The sequence below is a fragment of the Pseudonaja textilis genome, chromosome Z (assembly GCF_049901715.1).
Source record: "Pseudonaja textilis isolate UNSWEBS1 chromosome Z, rPseTex1.2, whole genome shotgun sequence".
NCBI lineage: Eukaryota > Metazoa > Chordata > Lepidosauria > Squamata > Elapidae > Pseudonaja > Pseudonaja textilis.
This window is the reverse complement of record NC_142008.1, coordinates 79013059-79036301: the sequence shown is the minus strand read 5'-3', so window position 1 is coordinate 79036301 and position 23243 is coordinate 79013059. Positions and strand designations below refer to the sequence as shown.

Here is a 23243-nt window from a genome sequence, read left to right as displayed (position 1 = left end):
ATTTGAGTGAGTAGACGTGAAATTATTTGACTTATTATTCCCTTTGTGAAATTCATACTTTTACACATTTTATCTTACATGTCTTTGTAAATTTGTATCTTCATTTGTATCTTTATATACAGTACACATCAATGAAGTTTATTGGCTGAGTCAGCTACTTCCTATATTAACATTCCACTATTCAAGAATTTTATCTACTTTACATCCATTAGAAGCAGGTTTCTTTTAAGATATAATTTAAGATTTGGAAATGCAAGTTCACATCTCTCTTTGCAATCTTGTAGAATTTTTAATTTAAAAACACTGAGTCCCCCTCACATATGAATTTATTGATATTTTTTTGATATTCTTATAAAGTTCCCTTTGAAATTCTGATTGGTGCTATTTGGAATAATAATTTTATCTTTGCAGTCAATTTTGATAATTGTAATTGGTCTTAACCAGAATAACATTGTATTTCTCCACTTTTTAAGGTGACTTACAGAGCTACTTATGTGTAGGCAGGCTCTCTACATTGTCTTCTGCCAGCAATTATAAGTGCAAGATGTCAAGTTGAGATAAAGTCTGGAAACTATAAATCTCACTTGAGTGCAGAAAAAACAATTAAGCATACTTCAAAAGAAACATTTCTATGCAACCAAAGCCTAGATGGAAATATCCAAGTTAAATGTGATCCTGTGGCAATCAGGAATCTGTTAGAACAGAGCTCCTGAACCTTTTTGGCTTTTGGTAGGGAGGGGAAGGGGGATGGTTCCACATACACAGCTCCATTTGCACAAGCAGCGGGCACATACATGCACTCGCCTGCTGCTTGCACTAGGAGATGCATGTGTCCACGCTCACCACTTCCGCGGCCTTGTTCTGAAAGGATCAAGGCCCGGTAGTGGGCTGGGGGCCATGGATCCCTGCGTTAAAAGCAGCATGTGTTCAAGAAATTAGATCAAAGGTTAGAAAGTGATTAACTAATAAAAAGTCTGATTCCCAAGCTCTTGTTTTATAATGCTCAGGCATGCTTATTTTCCTGAGTCAAGCCTTTGTCTTTTAAGGTGCCTCTTTAAATTTAAATAAACTTAAATTAAATTAAGTTGCTAGAAATTGGCCTCTCCTCTTACATCTGCTGTTGGATAAAGGACTTTCTTACTAACAGACCCCAAACTGTTAGGAATGGCAGCTATTTTTCCTCCACTCTTGCTCTCAGCACTGACTCTCCACAGGGTTGTGTGCTGAGCCCCCTTTTGTATTCACTCTGCACCTATGACTGTACTCCCTCTTGTCCCACTAACTCTATAATAAAATTTGCAGATGACACCACGTTGATGGGACTCATATCAGAAGAAGACGAGACGGCCTATAGGTCAGAGGTTCTCAGACTGGTCTTGTGGTGCAAGAGTCATAACCTCGCCCTGAACATCAAAAAGACCAAAGAATTGATATAGACTTCAGAAGATGCAAAGCAGAGCCTCTCCCACTATATATCAATGGAGACTATGTGGAAAGAGTTCATAGTTTTAAATTTCTAGGAACTCGTATTTCTGACAACCTTACTTGGTCACACTATGGCCACTGCAAAGAAGGCCCAACAGTGCCTGAACTTTCTGAGGCTGCTGAAGAAGAGTGGTTTGGGTGAAAAGTTGCTGGTTACTTTTTACTGTTCTATCATCGAGAGCATTTTGGCGTACTGTGTAACGGTGTGGTATGCTGGATGCTCTGTAGTGGATAAGAAGATGCTCCAGGAGAGTTATAAACACAGCACAAAAAATTATCGGTTGCTCTCTTTCTTCTTTGGAAGAGATTGCGAAGACCAGACTCCTCTCTAGAGCACTAAAAATCTCCACAGACCATTCTCACCCTGGACATTCATATTTTGAACTGTTACCATCAGGGAGGCGTTAGAGGTATCTTAAAATGAGGACTAATAGACTGAGAAACAGTTTCTTTTCCAAGGCAATAATGGTCTTGAATCAAACAATGTGTAAGTGATTTAGGCCTATGTATATAGTGACATTTTTAAACTATCTAACTTACTATATGTTTTAGATAGGTTTTAGACTATGTTTTAAATTATTATTTTAATTACTTTAATTTTTAAATACTCTGTAGTGTGATTGTGATGTGTTGTTTGAAGAAGAACTTTACTGTCATTGTACAAGTACAACGAAACTGTGGATGCACCCCAGCAACTGTTCGCAATACAATAAAACCAGAGCACTTAAAGATGAAGATAAAAAAAAGAGTACCCACGTCTCCATTTGCAATTAGGGAGTACAATATCTACAAATATACACAAAATATAAATCCAACCCTGACTGTGACGCTTTGCCAAGTGTAATACACAAGAGATGGATTGTACTGTAATATGTTATTATACATCTGAATGAGGTATTGCGATTTCACATCTTTTCACATCTTAATAAGGTAGTGAAGTTGTAGTTGTTTGCGGTTGGGATGGCCCAGGGAAAGAAACTTTGGGACGCTGTACTGGAATATCTTTCAAATTTCATTGTATTTGTAGAATGCAATGACAATAAAGGTATTCTATTCTATTCTATTCTATTCTATTCTATTCTATTCTATTCTATTCTATTCAACAGTTCTCTTCTACGCATGTGATCATTCTATGCCTTTAAGATTGAACACTTTTTTCTTCAATTTTTAAAGAGGGGTGGGTGCTAACTTTCTTCACTGTGATGAGTGATTCTTCATCCTCTACTGTTCTAGATGATTAATGCAAGAATTCTGCATAATTAGGACAAGGGAAATCTGTCATATCTTTCTCTGACTTGATATTTCATCCATGTTTTAGTTAAATTGCAATTTGTTCTATATTTCAGAAATATCATGAGAATGCATTTTTCAGGCTGGCAAGTGAGCAACTTTTATATTCATTCTATGAAATGAAATCCTTCAAGAGTTGAGTTTGCTTTCCATTCATTCTCTCAGTGTTCAGGATATATAAAAACATGTCTTTTTACCACATCTTTAATTGTTAGCTTGTGTTAATACCTATTTATTATTAATTTTAATTTAATTGCGGTATTAGTTTCTATTCTGCTCTTAATTTTAAATTCTGTCAACAGTCTTGCCAATACTTGCCAAAGTTTAATAGTGAAGTATAATAAACAAATTAATAGGAAAAGGAATGGCAGAACCTGAGGGTAGAGTTAAAAGGGGATCATCCTAACATCCTTAATTAGCTACAAGTGAGCTAAGTCCAGCCTTCTTTGAATTCCATTGACTAATTATTAGTTGAGAAAGTAATTAGCCATGATTAGCAACAAACCAGTTTTAATTGGACCTTCACAAGTGGACCTGGTCTTTCATGCCTGACAATAAGATACTAATTTGCTACTAGCTCCATCTTAAGAATAGAGTACCATTGTATAGAATGCATTACAGTCACACTTACATTTTTAACTTCATGTGGTACTTCATACAATAAAATTTCCAAAAGACCATATAATTGCAACCTCTCCAGAATGGTGTTTATGGCAATGAAAAGCCTGTATGTCCTATTTATATGGATCAATAAGATTTTCATGAAATAAAATACACATTTTGATGAATAAAAGGGAATTATGGAAGATGACCAATTTCCATGGATTAGGCTCAATAAATGAGTATAGAGGGATAACAGGAGTTTGACAATAGAGATAACACCTCACAAATCTTCCCTTTAAGCCACGGGTATCAAACTCACACCATCACATTGCTGTCACGCGACATTTTGCTATGTTTTCCCTCTTCATGGAGTTGGGGTGGGTGTGGCCTGCACATGACGCATCCTGCCTGCGAGCTGCCAGTTTGACACACCTGCTCTAAACTGACTTTCAGGCTAACAAAAGCGTGAAAAGAGAAGAAAGTATAAAATACTTTCTATTGTGGTGATTTAGGAAACAGAGATGAACAGACAAAATTCTACAGACCAGATGTAAAATACTTATGGGAGCACTGTATCCATATCAAAAAACAACAAGTATTTTTTTAAAAAGTGCAAGCTTGTCCTTCAAGGAAAAGGGAAATTTGCTTTAGGAAAAAATAAGGGAATTAAAGTAACAAAAACTTACATTTCAGTTTATAAGGGAAGATAAACATTAGACTAGATTAAACAAGGGGTGGTTGACACAGAGATCTGTTCGTACAACATAGAAACAAGGACAGGACAACACCAATCAGTGACAATTAAGAACCAAAAACAACAGATACAGAACATACTCTGCATTCAAGCCCATACTGGGTAGACCAGGCTGGCCCAATGTTTCCTCTTCACATTGGGTAAACCAGGTTGAAGCAATGCAGGCCGACCCCTTGCATTTTCCAGGACAGTCCCGCAGGCCCAGTCCAACCACATCCGGCTCACAGACCTTGTGTTTGGCACCATGCATTAGCTCATAAAGTATGCTTTCTACCAAGACAAAGGATTAGGGACACAGAAGATTTATGAAATTCTCTAAAAATTATCTGTTCCACTAATGTGTGTAGCAATTTCTATAGTAACTCAAATGGCTTCAATTATATTACCATAAACATAAAAACACATAAACCTTGGCAGGTTGCCTGCACACATCTTTCTAGTCTGTGAAGGAAAACTACTGGCAAGGAAATAATACTGAAGTTGAAGAACTAGCTAAGCAAATGAAATTTTAAGAGCAACATGGTTGCTGGGATACATCCTTAATTACTAAGAACTGGGGTATATGCCAAGGGGTGTGTGGCCAGCTTGATGTTACTTGTGTGGTGGCCCAAGCGCTCTGCCAGCAAAAACAAGCTCCCGAGCTCCATTTTCGGCTGTGATGGCCTCCTGTAACCCTCTGCCATGGAAGATGGAGCTCAGGAGGACTGCATGCAGCCATCCTGAGCTCCGTTTTTGTGGCACAGGCACTGCGGGCCGATCCTTCACTGTTTCCAGGGTGGCCCAGATCTAAGCATTCTGAGGGCTGGATCCGAGCCCCGGGCCTTGAGTTTGACACCTAGGGAATAAACTGCAGGCCACAATCTAGATTATGGATTACTATATGACAGTCCATTTATTTCATCTGACAAAGACTGGTGAGAATGTATTTGACTAAAATAAGCACAACTACATCAGCAAGGTCTAAATTAAATCTTATGGAATTGGAAAGAGAATTCCAAATGTAAGGACTTTGTGTCAGAATTTGTACATTATAGAAACTTCAGAGTGTTGCAGTAATGGGCCTTATTGAAACATTCAATGAAAAATCAGAACATTGGCTCAGTTTCATATTTTCTACTTTCCATATATTAATTCTCAGAATTTGACAAATAAACTCTGTAAAGACTCAGGAAAAAATAGTAAATGTATTTAATAGGAGATGGAAGTCAACTTCCAAGAAAAGGAAGTCTGCTTTCAGAGGGAAAGGGAAGTCCAGCTTTAGAGGGAAAAGAACACCAGCTTAGAGAATGGCTTTAGGGGTCAAGGTCATCTGGGCACCTGGGGCAATTATGGCTACTGTCACTAGTGCCACCATACAGTGTAACCAAAAGAGCATAGGTTGGGGGAAAGGACAAATCCCTACCTGGGACTCTACTGCTTAACAAATAAGGGATCACTTACCAACCACAACTGGGAGTACTGAGATTATGGTCACTGAACAAGGTAGTTACATGAGGGCCTCTTAATGACAACAATTTATAACTGCAATTCTGTGCCCAATTGTGTTTGTGAGTTGAGTACTACTTATATTAAAGTTTACAATTTGCTTGTTTATTTTTGCTTCTTCGTGGAGGGGAGGGGGGGGCTTCAAATCAATCTTGACTGCTGGCAATTACCTGGACAAATCCATGCAAGTTTTTGGGGAAACATTTTCAGAAGCGGTTGGTCATTGCCTTGATCCTAGCAGCTGGTTTCACGTCCAAAACAGGAGTAGAACTCATTGTCTGCAACCCAGTACCTTTAATCACTACCTCAATATGGCTCTTAATTGGCTAGATGTAAGTTAAAAAGAGAGTAATTAAAAATATCCATACCTGAAATTTATGTAAACAGTTTGAGAACACTAAGAGCACCTGAGCTAAAAAAATAAATGCAGATTATTATTCCAACAATTATTGGAGCACAAACTGTGCCAATCATGAAGCTTCCAGAAAATTTCTAACATGTATTGCATATTTCATCTTTTAAGCGAGGAAAAGGGCACAAAGGATTTATCTGTTAAACCTTATACTAATTAATAGGGAAGATTTACTTCATAAAATGAAATCAGTAGGAACATTAGGGAAATTGGTGACCCTAAAATGTTGCCAAAATTTTGAAAAAATCGTTGGTATGTCTGAATGGGGTGCAATAAGTTCAGTATTTACTGCTCTTATCTATTTTTATTAATTGTTTCAGAGATGAGGTAAAAGAAATGCTTACTAATTTGTAGGTTACATAAAATTGGGTGAGACATCAGCAAATGTAAAAGGTGAAAGTAAAATTTAGAGCAACAAGTCAGGAACTAATTGAAATGGAACAAAATTTATTATAGAAGTAGTTCTTCTAGAAGTAAAATTCCACACTTAGGCAAGAAAAACCGAATGCACGGATACATATGTAGCACCTGTCTCAACAGCAGTAACTGTGATAAGGATCTAGGAATCCTAGTGGACATTCACTTGAGCTTGAACCAGCAGTGTGCTGCAGTTTCCAAAAAAGCCAATAGTCCTAGGCTGTGTCAAAAGGGGGATAGTATCAAGATCACATGAAGTATTAATACCACTTTTTATTGCACTAGTAAGACCACATTTAGAATACTGCATCCAATTTTGGACACCACAATACCAAAAAGATATTGAGACCCTAGAAAGTATGCAGAAAAGAGCAAAGAGATGATTACGGGACAGGAGGCTAAAATATACAATAAAAGGTTGCGGGAATTGGATATATGTAGTCTAACAAAGAAAAAAGGACTAGGGATGACATGATAGTTCAATATTTGAGAGGCTGTCACCAAGAATAGATTGGTATATTCTTCAAAGCATCTGCTGGTAACACAAATAACAGATAAAACTTACCAAAGAGAGATCCAACCTAGAATTAAAGAATAAATTTTCTGTCTGTGAAAACAATTAGTGGAACTTTTTGGCTTACCTCCAAAACTTGTGGTGCTCCATCAGTGGAGGTTTTAAAAAAAGACTGGGCAGTCATTTGTCCAGAGCTGCATAAGGTCCCCTGCTTAAACAGTGGATTGGACTAGAAGACCTCCAAAATGACGTCCAACTCTATTATTTTGTAATCCTGTACAGGTAGTTCTTAACCTACGAGTACAACTGAGCCCACAACTGAGACATTTGAGTTTGGAATAATTTTATGACCTTTCTTGCTCCAGTTGCTAATTGAATCACTGCAGTTGTTAAGTTAGTAACATGGCTGTTAAGTGAATCTGGCTTTCCCATTGATTTTGCTTCTTAGAAGATGGTCACATGATCCTGTCATAAATATGACTCAGTTATCAAGTATGAACTTTGATCACAGGACTATAGGGAATGCTGCAACAATTGTATGTGTGAAAATTGCTAACTTTTTTTCAGTGCTGTTGTAACTTTGAACAGTCACTAAATGAATGATTGTAAGTTGAAGATCATCTCTAATGCCAACCAACCTGTATGGTGTCTCTTGTGCGCTCTCAACATTTGCAGTGCCTCTTATCCCTACCAACCCATGAGCAGCTACTGTGCACTTCCTCATACTTTTCCCAACTGCATAGTGCATCTCACATATCCTTCAGGCTTCCCTGACCCTATCATCCACACATAGCCTCCTTTTAATGCACCTTCACCCTCAACCCTGCCCACCTCCTCAACAACTCTACCTGGCAGCAACCAGTTTGCGGGCCTGGGACTTGCAATTTCCCACCAGCTTGCTCACTGACTTAGGTTATGGGAAACTGGCAGGAAGTTGCCTTGCCTAATGACAGTGGGAGTCAGTTAATGATAGCAATAGGGACTGTAAGGCATTGCTGCTGCACTTTATAATCACCTTGCTTTGCAATGGAAATTTCAGCCTCAATTGCCATTAAAAGTCAAGGACTTTCTGTAAGACAATGTAAACTTTCTCATTCATATAATGTACATCAAATGAAAAGTACAGGGCAGGAATTTGCAATTTTTTTCAAGATATAGAACTTATCAGTTAAAAAATATTCAAATATAAGGAATTGTTCTTGTTACCTCTATATGCTTATTAATCCTCATTTGTAAAAATCAAAATATGTCTATGTTAAAGAGCATATATAGGTATATCAGTTTATATTGTGAAATTGAACAATTACACAGAAAATCCTCCATTTATAATTAATATTTTTCAAAGGAGAGCTGATAGTCCTGTGTTCCTCTGATCTTTGGAGAATCAGTCAATCCTCTCCTCTCTGTAACACACTACTGAAGAAAGTTAAAATGTACCCCTAATTCTTCACTTCTATAGGCTTGACATATTGAAAAATTCCCTGAACCATTTGTCACATGATTTAGCATCCAGACCCTCTATCATCTTTATTCTTCTTCTCTGGACACTTTCCAGGGTTAGAACCTCTTTTTTGTATGTGGTAACCAGAACTGGACACAATATTCCACTAGGGCACCATAAAGCAGTACTATCACTTCCCATGATTCTGATGCTATCATAATATATATTATTATGCAACATAATAATATAGACAAGTGTAATGGATTAGCATGCTGAAATTGTATTGGACTTTTTAATAGCCACTTAGATACCCAAACTTCCCTCTTCCTTCTTTTTCAAAAATGTCTTTCATCTTGAAGGGATTTTAGACACAGATAAAGTATACTGTAGTTGAGCTGTGCAACCCTATGTTTATTAATTCCAACTCAGCTCAATTGGAAATGCATGTTATAACTCTATAAATCAGACTTCTTAGGAGAGCACATATGTATACATATACGTGTACATATACATTTCTATAACAAGGAAACTGAAGAGGGACTCATGTGATCCTCTTGCTCTGCTAGGTTTGTTAGAAATGTTTTTGTTGTTTGGGGAAAGCAAAGAATTGGATGTTGTCCATGTGCTTATGGCAAAAGAAGTTACTTCCTGTACTAAATGGATGCAAACACTGATGAGGTAGCAAGTTAAATGGGAAAATCAGCTCCTGAAGCAGGAGCTGAATCCCTTTAATCCCTTACTCAGAATTGTGAAACCCAGTTGGAGGGGAAAAACTGGAATAGTGAATACCTGGTCTGGCACTAGTATTGTAAAAAAAAAGACCTTGTAATAGCAATTGGTTGCAAATAAAATGTGAGCCAAAAGTTTAACACAAGGGCAAGGTAAGAAACATGTTTCAAAATTATGAAAAATAATTATTCTACTTTATTCTACATTGGTCAGATACCCCATAGTGTTATGTGTACACATGCATAAGTTTGCCTTTGAATTGGTATTGACTTCTGGAGACTGCCTGGATGAGTCCAAGTTTTTGGGGGGAGGAAGTGTTTGGAAGTAGTTTGCCATTGCTTGCTTCCTAAGGCTAGAAAAAGTAACTGGCCCAAGATTATCCAGATTACCCAATTCCTAAAGTGGAATAAGAGCTCCCTGGTTTCTAGATTTATGCCTTAACTCCTACACCAAACTGACTCTCTCACCTCAAGTACTGTGTCCAATTGTGTGGATTATACAATTCAAATTGGATAAGGTTTAGTAAAGAGCAATGAAGTTGATTGGGAGGACTAGAAATTTAAACATTATGATGGGAATGTTAATCTTTCAAGACTGGGGGCAAATATTAGTACAGTATCCTGAAGTTACAACAGTTCACTAAGTGATAGCAGTGTTCCAATATAGGGCTACCTCAAAGAAGAGGGGCTCAGCCTATTCTCCAAAGCACCAGAAGGCAGGATAAGAAGCAATGGATAGAAACTAATTGAGAGAACCAATCTAGAACTAGGGACAAATTTCCTGGCGGTTAAAATAATTAATCAGGGGAACACTTGCCTCAGTCATTGTGAGTATCCCAACACTGGGAATACAAACTTTAAGAAGTGATTAGACAACAATTTGTCTGAAATGGTGTTGAGCTTCCTGCTTGAACAGAGCGTGGGACTAGAAGAATTCTAAGCTCCCTTCAAATTCTGTTATTCTGTTAAATATCTGAATGTAGGATACTGAATATTGGATTCAGTTATGGGATGACAGATTCTATGGAAATGTGAAACAACTACTGGACAATAAGAACCATACATACTCAGACAAATTATCCAGGAGGAGATAAGGCTCTCTTTCACTGGGTATGTTGAAGCAGAAGTTGAATTTAATTCAATTTATCATTTGAATTCCTACAAGAGGTTAGACTCAAAGGCTTAACACAGGGGTGTCAAACTCACAGCGTCGTCACGTGACGTATCGGGACTTTTTCCCCCTTTGCTAAACCAGACATAGACGTGGCTAGCATGTGATGCATCCGGCCCATGGGCCGGGAGTTTGACAGCCTTGCCCGAAAGAGTTCATTCCAAATTTATGATACTAAATACCAGTATAAGTGCTGCTCTTTTTCTGTTTCTCAATGTTTCTGGAAAAAGTACAGAATGACCAAAGTAGTTTAAGTTAATGGAATGCCTGCAAGAATGGTTCTGTTTTAACTTCCCTAAAGCTTTGTAAGGAAATTACAGGTAATTAAATGCAGCTGTCAAGGAACACTAGTTTGAGGTGCTTATGGAATGCTAGCTGAAGTTGGTCTTCTCTGAGCACTCCATGGTATCGTAGGGATATGTGTATTTGGCCTTTAGCCCTAAAACTCTTTATATCATCCATTTTGTTAGAGAAGATTTGTCTTCCTAAAGTCTATCCCAGGTGAAGAACTTTAGCAGCTAGATTTGCATTTATGCAAAAATACCAGGTAGGAGAAAATAACCAGCTACTGAAGGCTAAATATAATTGTCATGGCTTATACACCTACAAGGATTACTTCAGTCTGCTTCATTGTCTTCATTATGGACACAATTTCAGAGAAAGATTGCATGTTCTCTGCAATAGATCCTAACAGAAGATAAGAAAATTGAGACTCCTTTCACTCAAGCATTTCTCAAAATGTGTAATCTGTTAAAAAAATCCATAAAATATCTATGGCCTACATCATCTTTTCTAAAATAGTCAAACAAAACAGTCAATTCACTGTCCAATGAATAAATAGTGGCTGTGTGTCTGATGCCTTGGTTCTGTAACTTTCAATCTTAGTTCCTATAAATCCCAGAATTTTGTGTTCACCAAAATTAAGGTCCATTTACACATTTTAAACCAAATTTTAAATTGTTTTACTGTATGGAAATATGTGAGCTAGTTTGGTGCAGTAGTTAAGGCTCAAGGCTAGAAACCAGATGATTATAAACTCTAGTTCCATCATAGGCACAAAGCCACCTGGGTGACCTTAGGCCAGTCACACCCTCTCAATGATGGAACATAAGCAATGGCAGACCACTTCTGAAATCTTATCAAGCAAACTGAAAATATTTGTTCACCAGGAGTCAACACTTATTTAAAGGAACAAAAAAAAAGTATTTATAGCTTTATCTGGATAACAAAATTTGCTAGAAGATAGAATTGTTATATTCAATATTTGTATGGAAGTTTAATCATCCCTAAAAGATGTAGAATTCTTGGATCAGTCATTATCTATTTCCAAAATTTTGCAACACCAATTCAAATGCATACAAAAAAATCTTTCAAGTAGCAATGTTAAAAATATATTCCAAGAATAAATCAAAACTTTCCCTTTTTTTTACTGAAACATTAAACAAATCTAAACAGATAAAGCATGTCACTGCCTTGTAAGTATTTAGAATTCTTTATCGGCCAAGTGTGATTAGACACACAAGGAATTTGTCTTTGGTGCATAAGATTATATGGAGTCCTTGATGCTTTTTTAGTATCATCAGTGTTAGTGAGAGTGAGATTTTTTTTCCCCATACAAGTGAAGGGCGTCTTATATCTTCTATATAAGATCAACTATCTAGATCAGCAGAACTTTTACTTTTTTGTTGAAGGACACTCTGGCAGAAAAGTAATGGCTAAAAGTAGGAAGCAAATTCTATTTCGAACTCTAGACTGACAGCTAATTTAAAATCCACCCTACATCATTATCAACTTGCAGTTAATATGTGTTCAATACTTTTTTATACTTCTGGATGTTTATTAAATTTCACACAGGTGCTTAATATATAACAATCATTTGATCACATACTTGAAAAACCTGAGTCATAAATGGGATGGTCATTTCTATCTAAAAAACATGAAAGTGGCCCGAAACTCCGGACGCGAGAAACAAGTTGTGGTGTGTGTGTGTTTTAGATATTGGTAGGTTTCAAAGCAAAATCGCCACGAGGATGATCTTTTCTTCTGGAACTCTTGACACATATTCGTCAGGAAAAGCCCCATTTGAAGAAGCAAATTTTGTACGTCTTCTAAGGCAACCAGATATCCTGCTAGGTAATTGTATCAATCCCTGCCCGGACCCATTCGGACCCCGCCCAGTCGCCGGCTTGAGATTCCGGGTCCGAAAAGTTCGCAGCCTATCAGACAGAGCCACACCAGCAGGCACTTACCCCGCCCGCCTGGGTTCCCGCGGTACCGGTTTTTCGCCTGGGAGAAATTTATGGGTAGGAGCAAAAAATGACAGGCTATGTGTACCCTCTTTCGCCCATCCTGCAAATGGTCCGTTGTTCATTTTGCTATACCCCCCCTGCCCCCCACCACCAGTGAAACAGGCAGACAGATACCCCATCTTAGCTGTTTAGCTCACCAGAAAAACGAGAAGGCAACAGCTGAGCTCGGGGAAGATGGCGGTGATTCTCATGGTCGAGGATGGCTATGTCTCGAGACAAGGAGTGAAACGGCCAAGCGATGAAATCTCTCCCCGCGGGCTCCGAAAAAATTCGCACAGCAGACGAAAGGAGAAGACCGACCTCACTTGCACTTCCAGCATCAGCCTGTGTCAGGCAAGCCCATATATAACTTCCGAGTTCGAAGTGCAGCCGCGAGGGACGCTGGGTAATGTAGTTTTGTAGTTTTCATGTGGAGCGATTGGAGGAGCACCCTCTGTGGCCACCGACGGAAGTAAGTTTTGCTGGAAGAAGTTAATTCCTGAAAACGTTGCTAGGTAAGTTTGTAAAGTTCGTTTTAAGTTTCTCGATGCTTGGGATAACGAGTGAAGGGTTAGGGTTATTTTTTTAGCAGACAAAGAACGCCTTTAAATCCTGTCTTTTGTAAAAGGAGGAGAATAGAACTAGAAAATAATAAAAAGGAGGCGGATAAACTGTATAACGGAGGAAGATGTAAATAACACATTTTCTTTATTCTCAGGCCTATTGGTTGCAAGCACTCAGCGTTGAGTTATGTTGTCATTCTTTCTTTGTATATAATCAACTTCAGAATTTTTACTTCTATTACAAATGCACTCAATTTTGTCATTATAGGACTGTTTTAATAGATGTTAGCAAAAATAAAATTTAGTATCTTAATATTAGATTTATTTTGGGAATTAAGGACACATTGTATCAGTATTGGTTTTAATCTCATATTCTTTATCAATGTTATTTCTTTTTGTACAGCTACCAGCCACACTATTTTTTAAATAGACTTGTATGGGGAGCAGACATGTAGACTTATGAGCATATTTGAGCCCAATTTCTGTTGTTAAATAAAACATTTAAGTGAGTTTTGCTCCATTTTACAACCTTTTTTGCCAAATTTATTAAATAAACAATTGCAGTTGATAAGTTAGTAACCCAGTTGTTAAGGGAATCTGGTTTTCTCATTGACAGTATTTGTCAGAAGATTGCAAAAGGTGATCACATGACCTTGGTATAGAGCAATGGTCATAAATATGAATCAGCACCTGAACAAGCACCTGAATTTTGATCACATGATTTTGGAGATGCTGCAAAATGGAAAATGGTCATGTCACATATTCAGTGCCATTCTAAATTTGAATGGTTACTAAATGAACTGTTGTAAGTTGAGGACTACTTGTATTTGTAGGGCTATTGTTATTCATTATACTTATATTTCTACCGATCAAAAAGACTCGAGATGTTTTTCCCTAAAATAGAATAAAAACCATAAGAATGCAAAAGTTATGAACATGAAGTGATATTTCCTATGCTATAGGGAATAAACAGATTAATGCAATAGAAAAGCACATTAAAAACAGTTTGAGGTTTTAAAGGAAGACATGCTGAGGGCTTCATGAAATAGGTCAGGTTAAGATTTAGTAAGTAATTGCTGTTGTAGACAAGCTTCTTGGGGTTAAGGGCCCCAGGGGAAGCTACATGTGAAGGCAAAAATAAAAAATAGAATAGAATAATTAGAAGGCATGCCTGTTAGTAAGTTTTGTTGTGTTTTCTATACAAAATAAGAACCTTGGAGACTTGCTAAATGACTGTTTAACTGTTTTAGTTGCAAATTAGTAACTTTGCAAGTTTTTTAAACATGAAAAGAATAATAAATGATTCAATGTACTTAGATATCACATTAGTGATTGCTTAGTATTTTCCTATTAAATACAACCTGCAGAAAGTAAATCTATAATTACTCTACTAGAATATGTGGAAACGTAATTGTAGAATATAGGATTCTACAAAAAGGACTCAACTATAATAGAGGTGATGTCAATCATCTAGAATTTTTGCAGCCCTAGAAGTGGCATTTAAAACCACTAAACTTGCCACAGAGGTCCAAGAAAAAATTAGACAAAGCATCATTCCACAGATCAGAATAAGACAGGAACAGAATCAACTTACAACAGAAGACAAAGCAGCCCTTAGAAACATAAAAAAGGACCAGATTATCCTCCTACCTTCAGCAAAGACCAAACCACAGTGATTATGGACAGAGCACAATACCTACAAAAAGCAAAACAAATACTAGAAGACAAAGAAACCTACATCCCTGTGAACACCAATAGAATACAAAAACTAGACAACTAGATCAGTGGTAGTCAACCTGGTTCCTACTGCCCACTAGTGGGTGTTCCAGCTTTCATGGTGGGCAGTAGGGGTTTTGTCCTCTACTTTATAAATTACCATTACTGTGGAACCGGTGGGCGGTTAGAGAAAACTTTACTACTAACAGAGATACAAAAGTGGGTGGTAGGTATAAAAAGGTTGACTACCCCTGAACTAGATCAAGAAAACCCTCAGTGACCTTTACCAAGAAAGATCAAATTACGAAACAGAAACAGTGGTAGAGAAGAAGCAGTGGACCCATCCTCCCATGCTTCTATGAATGTTCCAAAATACACAAACCTGGCATTCCGCTCCATCCAATTGTATCTCTACCCAGGGACCCTTACATACAACATTGCAAGCAAATTAACAAAAAAGCTTAGGCATCTCACAAGAAGAAGCCAACCTTCCATTAACTCTCCACTACAGTGTCTTCAAACAATCAGGATGTGACTATAAATGAGGATGAAATCATAATCTCATTTGATGTCACAGCCCTGTTCACATCTATAGATCCAGAATTAGCCAAAAAATCAATGACCACATTGCTTCATAGTACATTGGACTTAATTGAATGCACAAAGATCAAAACACTCAGGATTATGGATCTCATAAACCTATGCTTAACTACATACTTCCAATTTGATTGCCAAATTTACTAACATTAAAAGGACACCTATGGGATCACCATTTTCAGGACTTACTACAGAGGTCATAGCACTTCCATAAATGCAACTGAAAACATGGATCATATATATAGATAATAAAATCATAACAAAAAAGGACCAATTAGAGAACATCAGCAGAACCATTAATAACTCTTTAAAAGGAATACAGTTTACTAGAGAAAAAGAAAATAATTTGCTACCCTTCCTGGACACTCTGATCAGCAGAGACTACTAACCCAATGCTCCACTGCCAAAACATCAATCCAACCTCTCACAAGAGAAGATGCATAAGGCCTTTATATAAATGAGTCCAAACACACTGCGGCAACCAAGAACAGCACAAAAAAGGAAATGGAGCATCTATACAATACATTCCAACAAAATGGATACTCACACAACTTTATCAAAAAGTCCCTGACCACTCAACCCAAAACAGCACAACCAACACAAACCCTAAAAAGAATTACACTACCAATAATCAATAATATCTCAGAAATCACCTACTACAAACATGTGGAATCAGTGTAGCACACAAGCCAAATAAAGCCCTTCAAAACACCCTAAGCAATCCAAAGGACACAGCAACCCCATAGGAAAAAACAGGTGTCATTTACAACATACAATGTTAGAATGGCAACAACCACTATGTAGGATAAACAGGCAGAAGATTGGCAGAACTCATTAATGAAGACCAACTGGCAGTCAGAAGACATGACGAAAATTCTTTAATTTTACAACATATAGACAGATTTAACCATAGTTTCAATTGGGAAAATATGACAATCCTAGACTACGCCAAATCCAAAAATGCCAAGGAATTTCTAGAAGCCTGACACCAGATCAACATAGATTAATTCCAAGTTAACTTCAGATCAACAATCAAGTAAACAATATCCCAATCAAGAAACTGCCAAAGAGCCATCACTAAACAGCCCAAAAGAATCTCTAAGACCATCCACACACACACAGACAAACAAGTCACCAGAATATAAACTGACAGCAAACAGCACTCCTTACTAGCACCTATGATGTTACCTAGTTTGAGTAATAAAATGTCTGCAAAAAAATAAGGTCAAAGAGCACCAAGGATTTCATTTCATTTCAACCCTGGGCTACAAATATTCTCCTTTAAACGTAGTTGTATTTGGGAGTGGAAAAATTGAGCTTTGGAAGTCTAGCCCAGATAGTTGAAGCTTCCTCTCCTGTTTATAAATTAAGAGACTTTTGGCTTACTGCCTTCTTGAATATTTTAAAATTCAGAATTTCTGTATTCATACAGATCATATTGTTGTTTCCATTCCTTGACCACAAATTGGTCAGTCATGTTATCTTGGGATCCAACTGCTTGCTGGTCCTGAGAATCAGTCCAGTTCAGGAATCAAAAAATGTCCAGTAATGCAAGGAATATGTTTTTTTTTACTGTATTCAACATTCTATCCCTCTTTAAACAATGAAAAGTACGCTACATTGAGTTTACTAATCAATATATTCCCCTACATACTTCCTTGCTCACATTTGATTCTCATCCCATTGACTCAAACACATTGCAAAACTTCCCCTGCAAATGACCTTATAATCTTAGAGAATCTCATGCTTTTTTCCAAATATGCACAAATATGTACCTGTGGATCATTTTGAATAAATGAATAAGTCCAATGTTTTTGACTCATTTATTGAATTGATTCTTTTTATCTAGTTTTAGGACTTGCATGAAAATAGATAATGTTTTAGTTCATTATTTATGCAAAATTCAAAACTCATAATCAGTATTCTATCAAAATATAAGTATGCCAGAGATTGTTTTCCCAAAAATAAATTAGTTTGAATTAGTAAAAAAAATACTAGAATTGTTACTGCAACTATACATTTTTGAATTTTTCAGAAGTATGAATGTTTCTGAAACATGGCTGTTCAATGGTTCCTCATTAGCATCTCAAGTTCATGCTGCTGCTGTTAATGGACATAAAAGAGCTCTCCTAAAACAAATATCAGGTAAAAGTACTCAGCTTATACTTTAGTAAATTTGTTTATGTTTAATTATTTAAATGTTCTATTTTAGTTTTATCTATAAAAATGGTAGACTAATTCAGAGAATAGAGGATTTATTTTATATTGCCATATGTGCAGTATGCAATTTAAACATCCTATAATTATACAGACTGTATTTCATTACTGATTTGATTATGATAGACAGTATGAAACTTGTGGGAACATTTATGGGAACATTTATTGTGCTCATAAATGCTACCACATGAACTTGTGAAGCATTTACCTTTTGAAATCCAGATCCTATTTTACCATCCTAATATTAATATTCACATTTTAACATCACAAGTAATATCTGTTTATAAAACAGTTAATTTTATCTTAACCTTTAATTTATCTTTCTGACAAAAAATGCATTTGTGTCAGTTCTTAGTCAAAGTACTTATCTTTTTGATCACTATTTTGTTTCTTATGAAGTATACATTATAATTGATCTTACTATGTTGGCAGTTCTTTTGTGATGGAGCCCATGATGTAATTTCTGTATTTTCTATCCAGAATATTGGAAAGCCCACAAGCTACAATTTTTCAACAGTAAAAACAATTGACAGTCTCACTGTTATATGTCTCAATTGTGGATGAAAGTCCATTTATAAATTACTTCATAGTTCTGACATATTGAGTTCTGCTCTGAAAAAAATACTTACACTTTCTTAAGGTCATCAGTGGTTCTTGATTCTATCTAAAAATAAGTGAAGCAGAAACATTGAATATTGCCACTCTTTTTAAAGAATGTCAGAATAATATCCCTTTATTAGACTAAGGAATATGAAGTAGAGGTGCAATTTTTAAGATTATTTTTATTAAATTACAAAATATTTTGAGTTGAGAACTGCAATCTTATAATTTGCCAATGGACCAAGGAATACGGAGACATCAATGGAAAAAGGGGGACAGAATAAAAATGGATAGAAAAAAAATATTACCTTGAATAATTAAGGTGAAAATAGAAGGATCTTTATATAGATTTTATAGTTCCAAAACTTCATCACTTTAAACTCTACAAAATGAGAAAAACTTTGCATGTCTATATCTGTTCCCTGAGTGGTACAGGTGAAGTTGTCAGTGTAATGATCCTGTGTCTGGAAACTATTTGGGTCTGCATAGACAGAAGAGATTTCTGCTCAATCTAATAAGACTGAGTAGATGTGACTGTTGGACTGTTTTGAAATTATCACAATCATTTGACTGACTTCCCCAGTCAAAACTAGTGTGCAGTTAGGGGGGAGGGATCTCCTCTGTACTTGTAGCAGGTGGCAGGTGTGTCCATAGATTCATCTTGTATGTTAGTTGTATCCTTTCCTCAACCCCCCCCCCCCAAATCCCTTTGGATAGTCACTCATGCCCTAATTAATTCACAATTAGTTTATTGCAATGACTCTCTATAGGGGGCTGCCCTTGAAGATCATGCGAAAGTTACAGCCAATTCAAAATGCAGCAAAACAAGCTGTAATGGGGTATAGCTGTAAGCCACTACTATTATGCTAGCTACATTGTTTTTATTTTAGTTTTTAAATTATTTGTAATATATGTTCTGAATATATGTTCTATCCAGAGTCATTCACTGAGATAAGCAGCTATAGAAATTGAACAAATTAACAAATAGGCTGTCAGTTGGCTTCCGAGTGCAATTCAAGGTGCTGGTTATTACTTATAAAACCCTATATGATGTTATAAGGTCTGGATACTGAAAAATCATTTATCTTTTAATGGCTCAGTACATTCCAGCAGAATGAGTATGCTCCATGCCCTGTCCATTAAATATTGCCATTTTGTGCAAACTAGGAAGCAGGCCTTCTTTGTTGTAGTCTCTACCCTCTGAACAGCATCTCTCACTCCCAGAAATAAGAATAGTACTATGAAATCTTTGAAAACTGGCTTTGGTTGCAGGCTGGGGCTCATGTTTATTATTTTATGCCTTCTGTTTTATTTTATAGAATTTGTTATTAGAGCATTTTACTCCAGATGGTCTACTGAGTTATTATATTTAATTGTTTTCATGGTGTTGGGTTGTTATTGTTTTTTGGTCTTGTACGCTTCTGGTGTCCACTGGAATTGCACAGCCAATAAATTTACACAAATAATAATTGTAAAAAACAATTCGAGGAAAATATATATTCATGCACACTGTAAAAAGGGTTAAAAAGACACAAAGAAATTTTTTACAGAAAGAAAGCAACAAAAATCAGAGTGACAAATTTAATGCCTAAACTGAAGAAAAAAATATATATCTTCACAAAAAGTTTACACAAAAAGCACAAAAAAAATTGAAATCATAAAACCGAGAAACCAAAATATAATATCGAACTGGAGTGCACGCTAAAAAAGTACAATACAAAGAGACACACAAAATGTTTTACAGAGCACAAGAATTCAAAAACAAAGCTGAAAACTCAAACTGGAACGTGAAATCCAATGCAAGCAAATACAATGATAAGAGCTGAGACAATTATTAATGAAGAAAATGTATGTATACAAAAAGCAAAAAAAGAACATCAATGGCTCCCTTGTGCTTGGTGAGCTGATGCCAATTTCTTGATGTCTGGAACTATTTTTGTTAATCTCATTCTTAAATCGCCGTGCTCAGTGATCTTCAGCATGTTCCTTGACTTAGAAAGGATCTTTTGGACGGCACTGAAGCCCCTCTCCACTAAAGAAGCAACTTAACTTCCTTCCACAATATTGGGTAAGTGTTCCTCATTTTCACCCAAAAAGCTTCGTAGCCATAACTCTGAAAATGTGATTGGACTTCACAGTCATATTTCAGATCTGTCAGTGGCTCTTGCAGTTTGGGATGAGGTTGTGCAAAGTCTGCTGTGAAAGGATTTAGCACTTCCAGATTTATCAGATCATAGAATCTGGTTTCTATATCTTCTTTTAGTTGCTTCATGTGGCAGCAAAAAACGTCCAAATCTTCTGCTTGGAGTTGACGTTCATTACCAAGACTTGGGAACTGATACAGCTCCTGGCGACTCATATTGCTTGCGAGGAGGTCCAATTTGGAAATAAATGAGCAGATTACTCCTTTGGCTTTAAGAAAATTAATTTTATCTCCTTGCAGCTTTATGTTCACTTCATTCAGCTTGTCAAAACATCAGCGAGATAAGCTACATCCAGACATTGAAGTTTAAGAGAACTGCTTAGACTTGGATCAGTGGATTCAAGAAATTTGACAACTGTGTCAAAAAGTTTGTGGAATTGCCACAAACACTTTCCTTTTGAAAGCCTACCTTCAGTGTGCAAAAGAAGACGTTCAAACTCCTCATCATTTTCTTCACAAAGCTTGTGAAAAAGTCGGTTGTTCAAGGCATTCGACTTAATTTTATTCACAGCGTTAATGACATACCGTATAGATTAGTGCAAACGGCCACTCAATTTTTTTGAGACAAGGTGCTGTCTATGAATGATGCAATGGACAGTCATAACTCCAGGTACAACCAATTTTAGATGAGCTTGAAATCCATGATATTGTCCAACCATGGATGCAGCTCCATCGGTTGCGCATGCTACAACGTTTGTCAAAGGGATGTTTTTCTCATTAAAAGATTCTTCGACCTTTTTAAATATAGAAGAACCTTTTGTGTCAGTTGCTAAATTTCGAGCAAATAACAGTTCTTCCCCAATCTCTTCATGTCCATTGATGAAATGGACATAAGCCAATAACAAGGCTTCATTTTCACGAATCATTGACTCATCAATCTGCATCACAAATTCTGTACTTTTCAATAAGCCTTTCCACATCAGCAGCCATTTCATCAATTCTTTTTGATATTGTGTCATTGCTCAAAGGAATCGATTGCCTGACAGTGCTTGCACTGGGCCCCAACATGGTGGCAACAATCTGTTTCACTGCTGGTAAAATCAGCATTTCTCTGATAGTGTGAGGTTTGCCACATTTTGCTAAGATATTCATAGGAACAAATGAGCCCCTTGTTGGTGTTGAGTGATGATTTTCCAAATAACTTCTCAACAGTGCTGCGACCCGCAAACTTGGCCTTTAAGGATTGGAAAAATGATACCAGTTTGTCGGCTTTATCTGAATGAATTTTTACCAAATGGTCTTTCAGTCGGGAAGTCTTTATCACTTCATTTGAAAATGTTTTCTCACAAAGAAGACAAAACGGAAGCTGTACTTTAGAAGGAGATGGAATGAATCCCAATTTTAGGTATTCCATCGAATATTGGCAACACTTCCTCTTCTTGGCCATGTTGAGAGGTCTTCGAAATGAAAGGCACTAACTGCAAATTAAATTTTCGACTGCACTGGAACACTATAAAACACATATGGACATCGATAAACTTAGTTTCAACAGTTACGTTGACATCACAGGGGACAGCCACTCAGCATGCGATGTTTCAAAAGAAGCGCTCACCCCTTCATCTCTGCCCATTCTGGCCAATGGTGCACCACTGTATGGGTAGAGTGATAGAGGCTGCTGCGCAATGCGCATGAACATGAGTAATGCGTATTCACATATGTACGGCGTTCTGTACTGAAGCTAGCTGGAGGAACATTTTAAAACAGTTCAATCCACTAATAGAGAGCGATCTGATGTTTTTGTATGGCAGATATACAGCGTTTCACTGTATGAAAAAAGTCTCAAAAGTGTCTCCAAAATTTCTCACTCCATCGCCCCCATATCGCCCCCCCTTCCATTCCTTCGCCCGCATCACCTCTTTTCATTCCATCGCCCCCCTGAAAAATGAAATCCCCCCCCTAGCGGGGCGATATCACCCATGTTAAGAACCACTGATCTAGAATACCATTCAGAAACAATGTTACCTCAGAAAATATACTGCTCACTCTATCACATATCAAAGATATTTATTTACAAAATATATTTATATATAAAATGTTAAGTGGCTATCCATTTTATGTACTATAACTCTGGATGATTCACACTACAGCGACAATAAAAACATGTTTAAAAAATTCACAAAACAAAATAGTACGAGGGTGAAAGTTTATTCTCTGAGCTTGTGGGTTGGTTTCTGAACATTTCATTACCAAGCTGGATAACATCTTCAGCAATGTTTAGAGGATATAAAATGGTGTTCAGCAACCTCAGGCAACCCTCTCAGATAATAATAATAATCACTGGGTTCCAGCTTTACCCAATCCAATGCTTGAAGAAGAACCAGCCTTTTAAGATCTTCCAGAAGGGTAGAATGATGGGGACCTGCAGGATCTTCGCACTGGAGGAGAGAGAGATTATCATGGAACATCTATCAATAACTATTCTTTTCTGTTGATCTAGGTGGGAATATATATTAGAATCAGAAGAAATGTTGAATAAGTTTCCAAAGAGTTTGAAACTTTAAAGTGAAAGAAATTATCACAAGCAGTTTTCCATCACTTTTTTTTCTTTTGAACATCATATACTTTTATATAAAAGTGAGCAACTGGTTACCTAAATAGTGTGATCAAGATCCAATTTCATATCTATATACTATCATACCACTATAATAGGCTTATTGTAATGATCAGCTATACTTGACTACTGAAAAAATATGTTTGCTACGTGGCTTATATACCCGATCAACAAAAATTTTAGCTCTGTGAGAAATATTGCTTAGAAA

General features: G+C 36.8%; 2 protein-coding genes across 6 annotated transcripts in view; one reads left to right on the top strand and one right to left on the bottom strand.

Moving 5' to 3' along the window:
* ERP44 (endoplasmic reticulum protein 44) overlaps positions 1 to 12937 on the bottom strand; it is a 62197-nt gene extending 49260 nt beyond the window's left edge. Inside the window, exon 1 of the mRNA XM_026702365.2 lies at positions 12747 to 12937. Within this exon, the coding sequence (XP_026558150.1) occupies positions 12747 to 12800 (54 nt within the window). The 5' untranslated portion in view covers positions 12801 to 12937. The remainder of the gene's footprint in view (positions 1 to 12746) is intronic.
* A 32-nt stretch (positions 12938 to 12969) lies between these two features.
* INVS (inversin) overlaps positions 12970 to 23243 on the top strand; it is a 112038-nt gene continuing 101764 nt past the window's right edge. For 4 of the 5 annotated variants that reach the window (XR_015740223.1, XM_087916999.1, XM_026702345.2 and 1 more), the window contains exons 1-2: positions 12970 to 13103; positions 17500 to 17609. Coding sequence is in view for 3 of the 5 variants with exons in the window: in XM_087916999.1 (XP_087773125.1) it covers positions 17504 to 17609 (106 nt within the window). In the remaining 2 variants the exon portion in view is untranslated. The remainder of the gene's footprint in view (positions 13104 to 17499; positions 17610 to 23243) is intronic. The other variant, XM_087917001.1, reaches the window with a different exon arrangement.